The sequence below is a fragment of the Erythrolamprus reginae genome, chromosome 5 (genome assembly GCF_031021105.1).
Source record: "Erythrolamprus reginae isolate rEryReg1 chromosome 5, rEryReg1.hap1, whole genome shotgun sequence".
In the NCBI taxonomy this organism is placed as follows: domain Eukaryota; kingdom Metazoa; phylum Chordata; class Lepidosauria; order Squamata; family Dipsadidae; genus Erythrolamprus; species Erythrolamprus reginae.
The window spans coordinates 110,159,583-110,176,873 of record NC_091954.1 but is presented as its reverse complement, the minus strand read 5'-3'; the positions used below and the strand labels follow the sequence as shown (position 1 = coordinate 110,176,873).

Sequence of the window (17,291 nt, the reverse complement as noted above, 5' to 3'; positions counted from 1 at the left end):
CTATTAGTTCTATTAATCCCTATTAGTTAGGTCAGTAATGGAGCCGAGGTTTGACACAAAGCCTTTCATATAATTCACACTATCTTTGTGCATCATTGCTATATAATTTCATATTCTTAAAATACCCTTTTCTGCAGCGGTATTCCTGGGATGAATAGGACTGAATGGCTGGGACAGTTGCTTCCCTCTTTTTGCACGATCTGCATTTTCACCCCTTATCTAATCAAACTTTGTCTATATGTCACCACATATTTATTTTTCCTTTCCTCTTGTTTGCGGGACCTTCAGCAAATATTGCATCCTCCCAAGGAAGCCAATGCAAGTGGCAGGTGGGGTGATGGGGGATAGCAAACAGAAACACTCCATAAAAAGGAGCCCCTGACGTCGGACTCTCTGAAGTCTTCCTTCCTTCCCTCGGCGCCTTCTACACCCGCTCTGAACGCAGCCATGAATTCCCTGGTAGCTCTCGTGCTCCTGGGTCAGATTATAGGATGTACGTTGAGCCATCACTTCACACCAGACTTTGACTGCAACGGCGAAGAAGCAGAAAAATTAGCACACCAGGCTGTGGACTACATCAACAAGCATAATCTACACGGATACAAACAAACTCTCAATATAATTGAGGGTGCTGTTAAACTGTCCCGGGTAAGTACAATGGGAGTGGGAAAAATCTATTTTCATTTATTAAATCAATAACACTTAGATGATTTGTGGGGAAGGGGTTGATGTTGTGCCAGACAATTTTTGTAGCCCACCTGCTGAGATTTGGGCAATCTACAGCCTCTTTCTAGTCTATGCTCTGTAATATCATAGCATCCATTTCATAGAACATAGAATAACACAGTTGGAAGGGACCTTGGAGGTCTTCTAGTCGAACCCCTGCTTAAGCAGGAAACCCTACATCACTTCACACAAATGGTTATCTAACATCTTCTTAAAAATGTCCAGTGTTGGAGCATTCACAACTTCTGGAGGTAAGCTGTTCCACTGATGAATTGTTCTAACAGCCTGAAAATTTCTCCTTACTCCTAAGTTGCTTCTCTCCTTGTTTAGTTTCCACCCGTTGCTTCTTGTTCTAACCTCAGGTGCTTTGGAGAAGAGTTGGACTCTCCCTTCTTTGTGGCAACCCCTGAGATATTGGAAGACAGCTATCATGTCTCCCCTGGTCCTTCTTTTCATTAAACTAGCCATACCCAGTTCCTGCAACCGTTCTTCATATGTTTTAGCCTCCAGTCCCCTAATCATCCTTCTTTCTTTTATCTGCACTCTTTCTAGAGTCTCTACATACTTTTTACATTGGGCAACCAAAATTGAATGCAGTATTGCAAGTGTGGCCTTACCAAGGCATTACAAAGTGGTATTAACACTTAACATGATCTTGATTCTATACCTCTGTTGATGTAGTCTAGAACTGTGTTGGCCTTTTCGGCAGCTGCTGTGCTAGCTCATATTTAAATGGTTCTCCACAAGGACTCCAAGATCCCTCTCTTGAGCAATATACCACATATACTGTACCTGTGCATTTTGTTTTACTTGTGTAGATGTAGAATCTTACTTTTTTCATCTTTGAATTTCATTTTGTTAGATAGAGCCCAATGCTCACATCTGTCAAGATTCTTCTGTATCTTGAGCCTATCTTCTGGAGTGTTGGCTATTCCTGCCAGTTCGGTGTCATCTGCAAATTTAATGAGTTCCCATCTCTCCCCTTGTCCAACTTGTTCATTTTAGCTGAATTTCTAGATGGGGACGGACAATGGGTGTCCATTATTTTGTGACACACAATCCCCCGACCCTATCGCAGTGAATGCTTATGCTTCTGACCCCTGCTTCTTTAGCTGTCAGATCCTTAGAAATGAGGATGGTCATCTCGTGATCTGCACTACCCACGTAACATGTTTGTTTGTTTGTTTGTTTGTTTGTTTGTTTGTTTATTTATTTATTTATTTATTCATTCATTCATTCATTCATTCATTCATTCATTCATTCATTCATTCAATTTTTATGCCGCCCTTCTCCTTAGACTCAGGGCGGCTTACAACATGTTAGCAATAGCACTTTTTAACAGAGCTAGGCTATTGCCCCCACAATCTGGGTCCTCATTTTACCCACCTCGGAAGGATGGAAGGCTGAGTCAACCTTGAGCCGGTGATGAGATTTGAACCGCTGACCTTCAGATCTACAGTCAGCTTCAGTGGCCTGCGGTACAGCACTCTACCTGCTGCGCCACCCCGGTTTAACCAGCACAGAGCATGTTTTTCTGTATACATTTGGATATGTAGAATCCAGTGTGAGCACTGGTTAGATTTGTTGTCGACTCATCCCCTTGGGTTATTTAAGGCAGCATTGAAATTTCCTGTTGGGTGTACAATGTGCCCTCGATTTTCGCGGGTTCGAAATTCGCGAATAGCCTATACCATGGTTTTTCAAAAAAAATCATTAAAAAATACTTCGCGAGTTTTTTTCTATACCACATTTTTTTCTGCCCGATCATGCGTCATCACCAAACTAATAATTTTTGCAAATAAATAACAAAAAAAATAATTATTGTTAATAAATAATTATGTTTATAAATACCAGGATCACTAAGTGTCTTGTTCAATGGTGAGTACCAGTAATAATGGTGAGTAAATGGTTGTTAAGGGAATGGGAAATGGTAATTTAGGGGTTTAAAGTGTTAAGAGGTGGCTTGTGATACTGTCTATAGCCAAAAATAGTGTATTTACTTCCGCATCTCTACTTCACGGAAATTCAACGTTCGCGGGCGGTCTCGGAACACATCCCCTGCAAAAATCAAGGGAACACTGTATTTTCTTTAAAGCAGAGAAAAAAACCAAGATGAGATCTTTAACTTGTGTGTAAATTGAAACAATTTTGAAAATCTGTTAAAGCAACAGAGACAGAAATATGAGGTGTGTAAAGTTATTCTCATCCTAATTTTTCATTTTAGAGACCCCATGGGGAGGTAATCTTCCTTGAGATAAAAGTTCTGGAGACAGTCTGTCATGTGTTGGATCCAACTCCTCTTGAGAATTGTACCGTAAGACCACAGCATTACCACGTAAGTATTTGAAGATCTTGAACATGTAAGATTTCATGAGAAGACAGGTGGCTTCTTTATTATTTGTTTATTTATTTATTTATTAGATTTGTATGCCGCCCCTCTCCAAAGACTCGGGGTGGCTCACAACAGCAATAAAAACAATATAACAGTGGAACAAATCTAATATTAAAAACATATAAAACCCTATCATTACTTAAAAACCAAACAGCAACATTCATACCAAACATAAAACAAAGTATAAAGAATAGCCTGGGGGAAAAGTGTCTCAACTCCCCCATGCCTGGCGGTATAAGTGAGTCTTAAGTAGTTTACGAAAGACAGGAAGGGTGGGGGCAGTTCTAATCTCTGGGGGGAGTTGGTTCCAGAGGGCCAGGGCTGCCATGTAGAAGGCTCTTCCCCTGGGGCCCGCCAAATGACATTGTTTAGTCAACGGGACCCGGAGAAGGCCAACTCTGTGGGACCTTATCGGTCGCTGGGATTCATGCGGTAGCAGGCAGTTCTGAAGGTACTCTGGTCCAATGCCATGTAGGGCTTTAAAGGTCATGACCAACACTTTGAATTGTGACCGGAAACTGATCGGCAGCCAATGCAAGCCATGGAGTGTTGAAGAAATGTGGGTGAATCTTGGAAGCCCCACGATGGCTCTCGCAGCTGCGTTCTGCACGATCTGAAGTTTCCGAACACTTTTCAAAGGTAGCCCCATGTAGAGCGTTGCAGTAATTGAACCTCGAGGTGATGAGGGCATGAGCAACTGTGAGTAATGACTTCCTGTCCAAATAGGGCCGCAACTGGTGCACCAGGCGAACCTGGGCAAACGCCCTCCTCGCCACAGCCAAAAGATGATGTTCCAATGTCAGCTGTGGATCGAGGAGGACGCCCAAGTTGCGAACCCTCTCTGAGGGGGTCAGTAGTTCCCCCCCCCCAGGGTAATGGACGGACAGATGGAATTGTTCTTGGGAGGCCAGACCCACAGCCACTCCGTCTTGTCTAGGTTGAGTTTGAGTTTGTTGACACCCATCCAGGCCCCAACAGCCTCCAGGCACCGGCACATCACTTCCACTGCTTCGTTACCAACCTACCAGGAGTAAATTGAGTGACTGAACACGTATGCACACAAACAGATATATATTTTTTCTTTATTTATTTGTATGTGAGCTTCTCCAATTTTTCAGAGAAGGACGGCATACAAATCTAATAAATAAATAAATAAATGTGTCTGTATGATTACAAATGAAATTACAAATGTAGTATAAACATGATTGTGAATATATAGTACAAGCATGATTATGAGTACATGATATTTTACAAATACATGGAACATTGGGGCAGGGACGATAGGCATGGCAAGAAGTCAATGGTGGACAGTCTGAGGTTAAAGTTTTGCGGGTTTGGGGAAGGAACTGCAGAGTCAGGTAATATATTCTAGGCATTGACCACTCTGTTGTTGAAGTCAATTTTTTTTTTGCAATCAGGTTTGGAGCAGTTTACATTAAGTTTGTATGTATTGTGAGCTCGTGTATTGTTGTGGTTGAAGCTGATTTAGTTATTGACAGGTACGACAGAGTAGCAGATAATTTTGTGTGTTACACTTAGGTCAGTTCGAGGCGGCGTAGTTCTAAATTTTCTAGGCCCAAAATTTCAAGTCCGGAGGCACAAGGTATTCTTTTGCAAACAGAAGAGTGTATTATCGATGAACAAAGGTGAAACTTCAGGGATCGCTAACATATTCCATGGGCATTCATTTTGAGTTCCCGTTACATACTTAAATTTCATTTCAACACTGAGCAATGAATTAGTCAGGAATTAAGAAGTCAATTCTTCTTTCACATTCACCTTGCAATGCCCAAAGCTGAATTGTTGCAATACCAGATTCCATGAAAATCTCCTTCTTGCTCCACTGCTTAAAACGGGAGGTGTCCAACCACAGCAACTTTTAAGAACTGTGGATGTCAACTCCCAGAATTCCGCAGCAAGCGGTGCTCGAGGGTGGATGCCCCAGGTTTAGAGGTTACTGTCCAATTTTCATCAGCATGGAAGTGGCCAAGTAGAAGTCCTCATATTATAACAGCTGTAAATGTTTCATACAAAACACCAATAAGATAGTTTGGAAGCAATTGTGCATGTCAGGTTCAAAACCAAGATAGACCTGCTAAGTTAGGCCAAAGTAATTTTCCTTTATTGTTCCTATAAAGATAGAAATCATACTAAACTAAAGCAAACTACTTGCATCATTAAAATGTATACATTACTCTAAGAACTTCAAGGGAAGAGCTGTCTTGACCTTCTTCTTTCCAAACAAAGTGTCTAAACTTTGCTGTCTCTTGCTTCTCTGGACTGCAACCTCTCCCACCTGGGAATCCAGACTACAGTCCACCACAGTGCATGAGATATTCTAATCATGCCATCTCACAAATTAGTCTACCCAAGTTACTAGTGCACTGTGCACATTTTAATAATCTCCAATCTGTTAGGGACATGATATATGCTGCACTGGACCATAATAAACCTTACTAATGCTATAAATCCCCCAGAAGCACCAGTTTTAAAGCACTAACCCAAAATGGTTAGTTAAATCATGTTAAGTTTAATATGATGCCTTTGTTTCTCCAGGCTGTTGAAGGAGACTGTGATGTCAAGATTCTCAGCGATGCGAGCGCCTCCGCAGTACTTTTTGCGAAATGCCATTCCGATCCAGGTAACTCGTCTTCCTTCCTCTTGGATTCTATTTTCCAAGGCAACTGAAAGCCAGACAAGGGATAACGTTCCTGGGTTTTAGTTTTAGTTTGGATTAGCTTTCCATGTCCATTTAAACTCAGTGGAACAGTTCTGATGTTAATACAGCCACTTTCCGACCTATGCTATAGTTTGTCTCCTGATCTCAAACAAAAGCAGTCTTTGAAAGTATTTTCCCCTTCTCATTCAAAGCTTTTCTTCTTACATAGAAACATAGAAGACTGACGGCAGAAAAAGACCTCATGGTCCATCTAGTCTGCCCTTATATTATTTTCTGTATTTTATCTTAGGATGGATACATGTTTATCCCAGGCATGTTTAAATTCAGTGCACATGCCCAGTGACAGGGGTGGGATTGAGCTAATGTGCAGAGGCAGCATAGAGGACATGGACATGTGTGTGTGGGAAATGAATAAATGTGAACATGTGCGTGCATGCTATCACATGTGCACACGCCCTTTTGGCACGCGAACCAGAAAAGGTTTGCCATCAGTGGTGTAGGGTCTCCTGCTTGGACAGGGGGTTGAACTAGATGACCCAGAACAGTGGTAGGCAAAGTTGGCCCTCCTATGACTTGTGGACTTCAACTCCCAGAATTCCTGAGCCGCTCATGCTAGCTGAGGAATTCTGGGAGTTGAAGTCCAAATGTCATATGCTCTGGGAATGCGTTGAAGTTCAAAAATTTTGGAAGGAAGTACAGAATGAAATTAACAATATGCTAAACATTAATTGGATAATTACAAAAGAATTAGCAATACTAGCTAAATATGGGGAATTACGAGAATTTAAAGAAATAAAAACAGCAGCTTTGGAAAGCGCTCAAGCAGTAGTGGTATTAGGGTGGAAGGATAGTAATAAATGGACAATCCAGAATTGGTACTGGTACATGGTGGACCACATCCACTTCGAAACTATGGAAATAAGATTAAATAACTTTGATGAAAATAAATTGGAGAAGCTGATGGCACGATGGAATAAGGTGAAAAATTATATCTTAAGTAGAATTTATGACGACAATGTGAAAAATAAATTCCAATCACTTTTTGTATGTAAAGAAATGTAAACCGGAGCCAAGGAAGAGATTGAAACGTATTGCAAATAATTTAACCCCCTAAATGGTGGTGGGGTTTATTGGTGTTGGGCACTTTTTCTTTAAGTAATTTTTTTTTTGGTAATAAAAATTTAATAAATATATATATATATATATATATAGATAGATAGATAGATAGATAGATAGATAGATAGATAGATAGATAGATAGATTTTAAAAGTCCAAATGTCGTAGAAGAGCCAGCTTTGCCTACCCCTGACCAAGAAGGTCCGTTCCAACTCTGTTAATCTGTTTCTGTCTCAGTAAATACCTTTCTTGACATTTTTTTTTTCTTTTCAGATTCTGTGGAAGATGTACTGAGACACTGTCCGAGTTGCCCAATTCTGCTGCCTCTGAATGACCATCGTGTGGAAGAATGTGTGGATTACGTGCTCCATAAACACAATGAAAAATTGCCGAACCATGCTTATGCAGTCCTTGAGATTTCAAGAGGGCAGCACAAAGTTAGTATGCAAAACTTAAAAAGGAATTTTGATGGCCTCTTACTTTGATAGAATAGAATTCTTTATTGGCCAAGTGTGATTGGGCACACAAGTCTTTGGTGCATATGCTCTCAGTGTACATAAAAGAAAAGATACGCTTGTCAAGAATCATGAGGCACAACACTTGTCATAGGGCAGTGATGGTGTACCTTTTTCCCCTCGGGTGCCAAAAGCGCGTGCGCGCACACACTATCATGCCTGTTCGAGTGCCCACATCCATAATTCAATGCCTGAGTAGGGCAAAATTTGCCTCTCCTCCTCCCCTGGAGGCTGGAAACAGCCTGTTTCCCAACTTCTGGTGGGCCCAGTAGACTCGTTTTTCACCCACCCCAGCATCCAGAGGCTTCCCTGGAGCCTGGGGAGTGCAAAAACGCCCCCCATCTCTCCCGGAGGCCCTCCGGAAGCTGAAAATACCCTCCCAGAGCCTCCATGTGAGCTGAAAATCAGCTGGCTGGCACACACATGCATGTTGGAGGTGAGCTAGGACAAAGGCTCGTGTGCCATCAGATATGGCTCTGCGTGCCACCTGTGCCACCCGTGCCATAGGTTTGCCATCACTGTCAATTAATCAATATTAATAAAAATCTTAAGGATACAAGCCACAAGTTAGAATCATACAGTCATAAGTAGGAGCAAATGGGTGATAGGAATGAGGAGAAAAAAACTAGTAGTAATAGTAGTGTAGACTTAAGTAAATAGTTTGACAGTGTTGAGGGGATTATTTATTTATCAGAGTGAGGGCATTCGGGGAAAAAACTGTTCTTGTGTCTGTTTGTCTTTGTGTGCAGTGCTCTGCAGTGACATTTTGAGGATAGGATTTGTAACAGTTTATGTCCAGGATGCGAGGGGTCCGTAAATATTTTCACACCCTTCTTTTTGAATCGTGCAGCATTCAGGTCCTCAATGGAAGGCAGGTTGGCAGCCATTGTTTTTTCTGCAGTTCTGATTTATCCTCTGAAGTCTGTGTCGGTCTTGCTGGGTTGTATAACTCAACCAGACAGATATAGAGGTGCAGATGACAGACTCAATGATTCCTCTGTCAGACTTTATCAATAGTTCCTTGGGCAGTTTGAGCTTCCTGAGTTGATACTTCATATAACAAAGAGGAAGGAGGAGGAGGTCTTAAGCATAAAACGTATCAGGAAAGACTTAATGAACTCAATCTGTATAGTCTGGAGGACAGAAGGAAAAGGGGGGACATGATCAAAACATTTAAATATGTGAAAGGGTTAAATAAGGTCCAGGAGGGAAGTGTTTTTAATAGGAAAGTGAACACAAGAACAAGGGGACACAATCCGAAGTTAGTTGGGGGAAAGATCAAAAGCAACATGAGAAAATATTATTTGACTGAAAGAGTAGTAGATCCTTGGAACAAACTTCCAGCAGACGTGATAGATAAATCCACAGTAACTGAATTGAAACATGCCTGGGATAAACATAGATCCATCCTAAGATAAAATACAGAAAATAGTATAAGGGCAGACTAGATGGACCATGAGGTCTTTTTCTGCCGTCAGTCTTCTATGTTTCTATGAGGAGGCCATGGGGAGGGGGTTAGGAATTATGCTCTGCAAAAGCCTAGGAAAAGAACCAGATACCAACAAAGAAGAATATTTGTAGCCCAGGATTGAAATGAGGGGTCCTTGGTGCCCTCTGAGCTCAGGTGGAGACGTTTTGTTAACCAAACAAGGTAACATCACCAGTGATACCGATGATAGACTCACATCGATGATGTTACCTAGTTTTGGGTAATGAAACAACCCAATTCCAGAAACTAGGGATGCATCACTTTTCAAGAACCAGAGGCTGTAGCCGGCTCTTTTAAATTTACATTCCAAGCCTCTGACTCTAAATGAACAAGGATACACTGACATTTTATGGATAAAATATAATTAAGGCCAATGCCCAGCAAGGTGAAGCTTAGAAACAGCCACCAAGTAATGCTTTTGAAGTAATGCTACGTAGAAAGGCTGCAGGTTTTGGGCACGGCTAATCTAAAGAAAAGAAGAATTACAGGGGACACGATAGCAGTATTCCAGTATTTGAGGGTCTGCCACAAAGGAGAGGGGGTCAAATTATTCTCCAAAGCACCAGAGGGCAGGACAAGAAGTAACGGGATGGCATCTAATCAAAGGGAGAAGCAACCTGGAATTAAGGAGAAACTTCCTAACAGCTAGAACAATTAACCAGTGGAACGGCTTGCCTCCAGAAGTTGTGGGTGCTCTATCACTGGAGGTTTTTAAAAAGAGACTGGACTGCCACTTGTTCGAAATAGCCGCTCAGAGTTGGTTTTCGGAGTGAGCGGCATATAAGTGTAATAAATAATAAATAAATAAATGGTATAGGTTCTTCTGCTTGAGCAGAGTGGGATGGACTCACTAGAAGACCTCCAAGTCCCTTCCAGCTCTATTCTATTGTAAATTATTATTATTATTATTATTATTATTATTATTATTATTATTATTATTATTAATTAGATTTGTATGCCGCCCCTCTCTGTAGACTCGGTGCGGCTCACAGCAATAATAAAAACCATGTACAACAAATCTAATATTTAAAAATATCTACAAACCCCTTATTTAAAAAGCAAGACATACACACAAACATACCATGCATAAACTATATAGGCCTGGGGGACATATCTCAATTCCCCCATGCCTGACGGCAGAGGTAGGTTTTAAGGAGTTTACAAAAGGCAAGAAGGGTGGGGGCAATCCTAATCTCTGGGGAGATCTGGTTCCAGAGGGTTGGGGCCGCCACAGAGAAGGCTCTTCCCCTGGGTCCTGCCTGATGACATTGTTTAGTCAACGGGCCCCGGAGAAGGCCAACTCTGTAGGACCTAACTGATCACTGGGTATAGGTTCTTCTGCTTGAGCAGAGTGGGATGGACTCACTAGAAGACCTCCAAGTCCCTTCCAGCTCTATTCTATTGTAAATTATTATTATTATTATTATTATTATTATTATTATTATTATTATTATTATTATTTATTTATTTATTGGATTTGTATGCCGCCCTTCTCTGCAGACTCGGGGCGGCTAACAACGATGATAAAAACAGTATGTAGAAATCCAATTAAGAAAACAACTAAAAACCCTTATAATAAAACAAAACCTACACACAAACATACCATGCATAACTTGTAATGGCCTAGGGGGAAGAAATATACTATAACAGAAGCAATGAATCAGCCATGTAAAAGCTAAGAAATCGATCATTCCTAGGAGCTCTGGGGATCACAAATGACGTCTCCCTCTGCCAAAGGAAGCTGGAGAATTCAGTAGGAACAGGTGACAATGGGTGATGGTGGGATATTGCCGGAGACAGGACTAAAATTCTATTCTCCCAGCTCTTCACTTTTGCCATTTCTATGCACAACCCAACTGAAACGTCTCTTGCTTTGATTTCAGCATGACCCTGAAGCCTTCTATGTGGAGTTTGCTATTGTGGAGACCAACTGCACTCATCAGGAAGTCCATGACGGCCATCATCACTGCCATCCCAAACCTCTAGGAGAAGCAGTAAGTGAGAAGGGTCGTCTCCAATCCTATCTGAGCAATTGCCACCTCTCTCTCTCTCTCTCTCTCTCTCTCTCTCGCTTCCACCCTCCTATTTCTTTCTCTGTCTTTTTCTTTTTTCTTTCTTTCTCTTTCTCTCTGCCCCTCTTTTCCTCTCCTTTCTTTCTTTCTTTCTTTCTTTTCTTCTTTCTTTCTCTCTCTCTCTCTTCTATCTTTCTTTTTTCATTTGTTTTTTTCTTTCTCTCTCTATCTCTCTTTCCTTTCTTTCATTCTTTCTTTCTTCCGTCTTTCTTTCTTTTATTCTTTCTTTCTTTCTCTCTTCTGTCTTTCTTTTTTCGTTTGTTTCTTTCTTTCTCTCTCTCTCTCTTTCCTTTCTTTCATTCTTTCGTCTTTCTTACTTATGTACTTTCTCTGTCTCTCTCTCTCTTACTTTCTTTCTTTCTTTCCTCTCTCTTTCCTCTCTCCCCTTTTTCCTCTCTCTCTCTCTTTCTCTCTCTCTTTCCTCTCTCTCTCTTTCTTTCTTTCTTTTCTTTTTTTCTCTCTCTCTCTTATACAAAATATTCTCTTCTGTTCTGATCTTCCAATCGGTTAGATCTCCACCAAGTCTCAAAGTTCTCAAAATCAGGCTTTACTTGCCACTTTCTTTAACTTAGTTCCCGACTCCCCCCCATGATTTTCTAATTGCTAGACAGCCGCAAATATTAAAAATACTCTTCAATCCTTTTGTTCCCCCTTTCAGCTTAAACAAATATTCCCAACGCTTTTCTTTGGCAGAATAAATCACCGGCTTCAATTTCTTGCACTTCTCACCAGCAGTTGATCTTAGTTACTTCCCTAGATGACATCCAATCCCTTGAAAACAGTCAATCAGTTCGTCTGTGACAGCTGCGGCTTGGATGACTTCTACGAGTTGTTTTCCAATGCTGCCAGTCAAGTGATCTGTGTTGGCTCCCTAGGTGGAGTTACCACCCTCCACCGGTTTCCGATGATGCCTCTCTTCTTTACCACTCCTCCAAGATGGTTCCGACCTGGTTCAGATTGAGCCAGGTTCCCAGGCGACGTGGATATCAGGGTTCCCCCGTGGAATGTGGGGAACTCTGTGTTGCCGTGGTGTTTGGCCATGCCCCTCTCCTCCCTCCCTTCCTTCCTTCCATTCCTTTCTTCTTTCCCTCTCTCCCTCCTTCCCTCCCTCCCCACTCCTAGCAAAACAGGATCACATTCCAAATAAATATGCAAGGCCAAATATTCCATTGAGAAATAGAGACTTGTATCTAGCTCTCACCAGCCCAAATCCTACACTTTAAACTCTGCACAACATCAATTTCTTCACAATTCATCCAGAAATAATGACACCCCCCCCCAAAAAAAACCCCCTCCTGTCAACCTCTGAAGAAGGGAATGATGCCGAGTACTCTAACAAACTGGGTTGTGATCTGACCAGATTCTTTAGTTCACTAATAGTTTTTTGGATTCACTTGGACATATCTTAATTCTTCCTTCTCTCCTTCCTTCTCTCCAGCATATTGGATTCTGCAGAGCGACTGTGTTTAGACCGGATGATGCCCCTGAAAAACCTAAAGATGAAAACTATGAGTCGGACTGTGTTATCTTTGATGTCAAGGTATGTATGATAAATGCAATTTTGTTCATCTTCCTTCCCCTTTTTCCACACCCAAGTTTCTTATCCTCACCAATTTTTAAAGTGTGTAGACTTCAATTCCCAGAGTTCCCCAGCCAGTAAGCAGGCTGGGGAATTCTGGAAGTTAAAGTCCATATATATGTCAGTTTCTCTTATCCATTCTGTCCATATAAGGGGCTCAAATCTTACTTCCTGCTCCAGCTACAGATTCCCCTGCATCCTTTCACATCATCAGATGCTGTGATATGTGTTCTGCCGGTGTCCCAACCACCTGTAATTACAGGGTAATTAGTCCAGACACACACCACACAATAGAAGGAAGACCAAAAGTCTTTATCAACAGTAAAGCAGAAAAAACTCCCTTTTAAAATGTCAAAGGGATTTTCTGGTACACACAAGGCAAAGGTTAAATGCAATCCAATTTCTTGCCCAGTAACTGGGAAATTGAGTCCAATTCCAAAGTCCAGAAAGTCCACACACAATCTTGAACAGGGAAACAGCAAAACCACGATCTTGACGAAACTATGAATCAGATAAACTTCCACAAGGCTAAATCAGCATGCTGCTCTTTTTATTTGTAGCACTAATTACAGCAGCCCCACCCAACCATAGGTGGCCTCACTTTCCTCCTGTAATAATCCTTCAGTTGTTCTCTCCTATGCATCACTCTCTGCATGTGTGGGTCTGTCATAAGTTCTTGTTCAGAATCCGGGGATGATAAGGAAGATTGATCTCCTCCTGGGCTGTCTGCCAAACTCCCCTCTTCCCTGTCACTCATGCTTCCTTGGTCAGAGGAGACTTCGTTGGCAGATTCTATCAGGAGCAAAACAGGCCTGTGGCATGTGGGTGTTTCCCCCACCTCCACCTCCACATTCCTTGGGGCAGGAGCTGGGCCAGAGCTAAGCACAACAGATATGTAGTATGTCAAGTAATGTAATTGTTTGATCTTAGCTTAGCATAATGCAGCCTTTATGATTTGTCAAACACAGATTCTTTTATTTATATACTTCCTTTTCTCTGAGATTATTATTTTTATCCTCCCTATGACCCTTTGGGTTGTAGGTTGGGCTGAGACAGAATATCTGAAATTTATCTAGCCAGGAAGAGTTTGAATCTAATCTCCTCAGTTTAACTCTGACCCCTTAATTGCCATGCTATACAGTTAATAAACTGCAGTTATAAAAAAATATCTATCTATCTATCTATCTATCTATCTATCTATCTATCTATCTATCTATCTATCTATCTATCTATCTAATTTATATGCCATTCCGCATATACCTTACATAGAAACATAGAAGACTGACAGCAGAAAAAGACCTCATGGTCCATCTAGTCTGCCCTATTACTATTTCCTGTATTTTATTTTAGTGTGGATATATGTTTCTCCCAGGAATGTTTAAATTCAGTTACTGTGGATTTACCAGCCACATCTGCTGGAAGTTTTTTTACAATAAAAAAAAAAGAGTGGTCCTCTATTAATTCAAGGACTAACTGCTGCCATTTCACTCGGTGGCATGCTACATAGACGCGCACACTTTGCGCTCACTTCACGCATGCCCAGTGCTAAAACACAGATGTTTCATGCATGCCCAGTGTAAAACCTTCTGGCATCGGACCAGAATACCTACGAAACCACCTTCTGCCGCACGAATCCCAGCGGCCGATTATGTCCCACAGAGTTGGCCTTCTCCGGGTCCTGTCGACTAAACAATGTCGGTGGGCGGGACCCAGGGGAAGAGCCTTCTCTGTGGCGGCCCCGGATCTCTGCAATCAACTCTCTCCAGAGATTCGAACAGCCCCCACCCTCCTCACCTTCCATAAAATGTTGAAGACTCACCCCTGTCGCCAGGCGTGGGGTTGTTTTTCTGACCTCTGTACTATGATAAATTGGGTTGAGTGTGTATGATTGTGTAATTGATGATTTTATGATAGTGATTATGTTATACTAATGTTTTTTAATTAACCTTTTAAATTTTAATATTAGATTTGTAATGTATTGTACTCTTGCTATGTTGTGAGACGCCCCGAGTCTTCGGAGAGTGGCAGCATACAAATCTAATAAATTATTGTTATTATTATTATTATTATTATTATTATTATTATTATTATTATTACCAAGATGGCAGTGCCAATGGCGAGGAAGCCAGTTTGGGTGCATGGCAGACCTGGGTAGCTGCCAGGCCGCCAGGTTGCTACTGGTTTCTATACAGCAATTTACAGAGTCCGCATATGGCCCTCAACAATCTGACTTCTCATTTGACCAACCTCAGAAGGATGGAAGGCTGAGTCAGCCTTGAGCCTGGATAGATTTGAACTGCCAAATTTCAGGCAGGCAGCAGGCAGCAGAAGTAGCCTGCAGTACTGCACTCTAACCACTACGCCATCGTAGCTCATAGTTCAATGGCTGAAGAAGACTCATCTGTGTTTGCATGTTGTTCTTTTGTATTTGTTTTCTTCCAGGAGGGAACTCCTCACACCCACTTGATCAACCATCACTTTGGAAAACAAGTTATTTCCCCAGCACACAACAATACTGTCCTGGACCTCGCCCATTCGCACAACCATACAGGCGCCTCGCACGAGTCTCATTCTCACGAACATCCAGTCGCAGTCCCTCTGGCCAAAAGAACATCGCCACCAGGGCCACCACGTGCTATACCCCTTTGTCCTGGAAAAATACATCACTTCAAGGTGTAAGCCAGCCATGCCAGAGAGCTGAGAGAAGCCGCCCAGTTAGTGCAAAACCCTTTTCCAAATCTGAATTGAAATCTTGATTCTTGCAAAGCCCTTTTCCAAATCTGAATTGAAATCTTCATTCCAAAAAATGGGTTTTACCCTGGTACATTTCAGTCTAGGCCAAGTGTTGTGATTACCCGTTGTTGTTATGAGAAAGAGGTTTTGTATTTGTGCCTTTCTGCTTTTAGAACTGTAGACGCTCACTGCCAACTTAACATCTTTCAGTTTTTCTCTGTTCCACCATGAAGAAACGTGAACAAAAGTTATATTAGCCCCAAAGACAAAATTCTTCTTCCTTTTTTAAAATAAAGAGAAAATGCATAACATTTGACAACAATATCTACTCATTACCTCTATTCCTTAAGAGATTCCCCCCCCCTGAATTTTTCACCATGCTACATTATTTTACGGGGGCAAATGTTGAACAAAATCCAATATATTGACAGCAAAAGGCACGAGGTACTTCCTAAATAAAACGTTCAACTCTAAACTGGCCTTGCCCTTTGTTTTGCTTTGAGTGGATTTCGTCACTCTGGGTGAGAATACTGGGAATTATAGTTCAGCACCTCTAGGGAAGGACAGTGGGTCAACCTATTCTCCAAAGCACCTGAAGTCAGGGCAAGAAGCAAGGGGTGCAAACTAATCAGAGAATCAACCTAGAAATAAATACATTTCTTGGCAATTAGAAGAATAAAATAAAAAAAATAAAAAAATTGACAATGGAGAAATAAAGATTAGAAAAGGAAGCCTCTTTTTAAATCCATCTTCAAGGTATATCTTGGACATATTTTATTTTTGATGCAACCTGTGGGATATCACCACTTTCTAAAACTCTTTTGGTCGCCCTGGGATTCAAACATCTTTGAACAGATCAAATCATTTTCATACTATCAACTTTCTCTTCTTGTCTCTGTCCAAGGCCATGTTACAGTAGCACCCCTGCTCTATGACTGATTAGACCAATAGGGCTTGGTTTGGTTTATTATTATTAATTTTTTGTTAAAATATGCTCTCACACAATATTAATTCCAACATATAATAGCCCCACTAGCTCATGCACCACAATCAGAAAACTGTGAACTCGATCCCAGATAGAGGCAAAAATTTCTCTCTCTAGGCAAAATGGGAATATATTTTCTGAAGAAAACTGCATGACAACAGGAAGGGCTTCTAGCCATGAAACAGTCTGCTAGCTCTATTCAGTTGCCCAGATTCCACTCTACAAGAGATTATGGGGTGGTTGAAAGAGGATGATGATGATGATGATGATGATGATGGTGGTGATAATAATAATAATTTATTAGATTTGTATGCCGCCCCTCTCCGAGGACTTGGGGTGGCTCACAACAAATATATAATAGTTCCACTAAAAGTAGGATTTATATGTAGTAAATCACGAGGCAGCAAAGTTTGCTGATGACACTAAATTATTCCAGGTAGTGAAAAATGAAACTGATTGCGGGGAGCTCCAGAAAGATCTCTCAAAATTGTGTGAGTGGGCAACAAAGTGGTAAATGCATTTTAACCTAAACAAGTGCAAAGTTATGCATATCAGGGCAAAGAACTCCAATTATACCTACCAAATGAGGGGGACCAAGCTTTCTGGGACAACCCAGGAAAGGGATCTTGAGATTTTGGCGGAAAGCTCAATGAAGATGTCAACCCAGGGTGCAGCTGCAGTAAAAAAAAAAGGCAAATTCCATGCTTGGTGTGATTTGAAAGGGAATCGAAAATAGGTCGGCAAGTGTTGTATTGCCTCTGTACAAATCGATGGTGAGACCACATTTGGAGTACTGTGTACAGTTCTGGTCACTGTATCTCAAGAAGGATATAATGGAACTGGAAAAGGTGCAAAAAAGGGCAACAAGAATGATCAAGGAAATGGAGCACCTCCTTTATGAAACCAGGTTGCAACGCCTTGGTCTCTTCAGCCTTGAAAGAAGGCGTTTAAGAGGTGACTTGATCGAACTGGGATAGAAAAGGTGGATAGAGAAAATTTCTTTT

General features: G+C 41.4%; 1 protein-coding gene across 1 annotated transcript; it reads left to right on the top strand.

Annotated features, from left to right (window-relative positions):
• The first annotated feature begins 340 nt into the window (after positions 1 to 340).
• On the top strand, positions 341 to 15,777 carry LOC139168220 (antihemorrhagic factor cHLP-B-like). The gene is made up of 7 exons (XM_070753731.1): positions 341 to 648; positions 2,951 to 3,061; positions 5,675 to 5,759; positions 7,188 to 7,351; positions 10,802 to 10,912; positions 12,429 to 12,530; positions 15,012 to 15,777. The coding sequence occupies exons 1-7, from the start codon at positions 448 to 450 to the stop codon at positions 15,246 to 15,248; spliced, it is 1,011 nt and encodes a 336-aa protein (XP_070609832.1). The 5' UTR covers positions 341 to 447; the 3' UTR covers positions 15,249 to 15,777.
• The last annotated feature ends 1,514 nt before the right edge of the window (positions 15,778 to 17,291 follow it).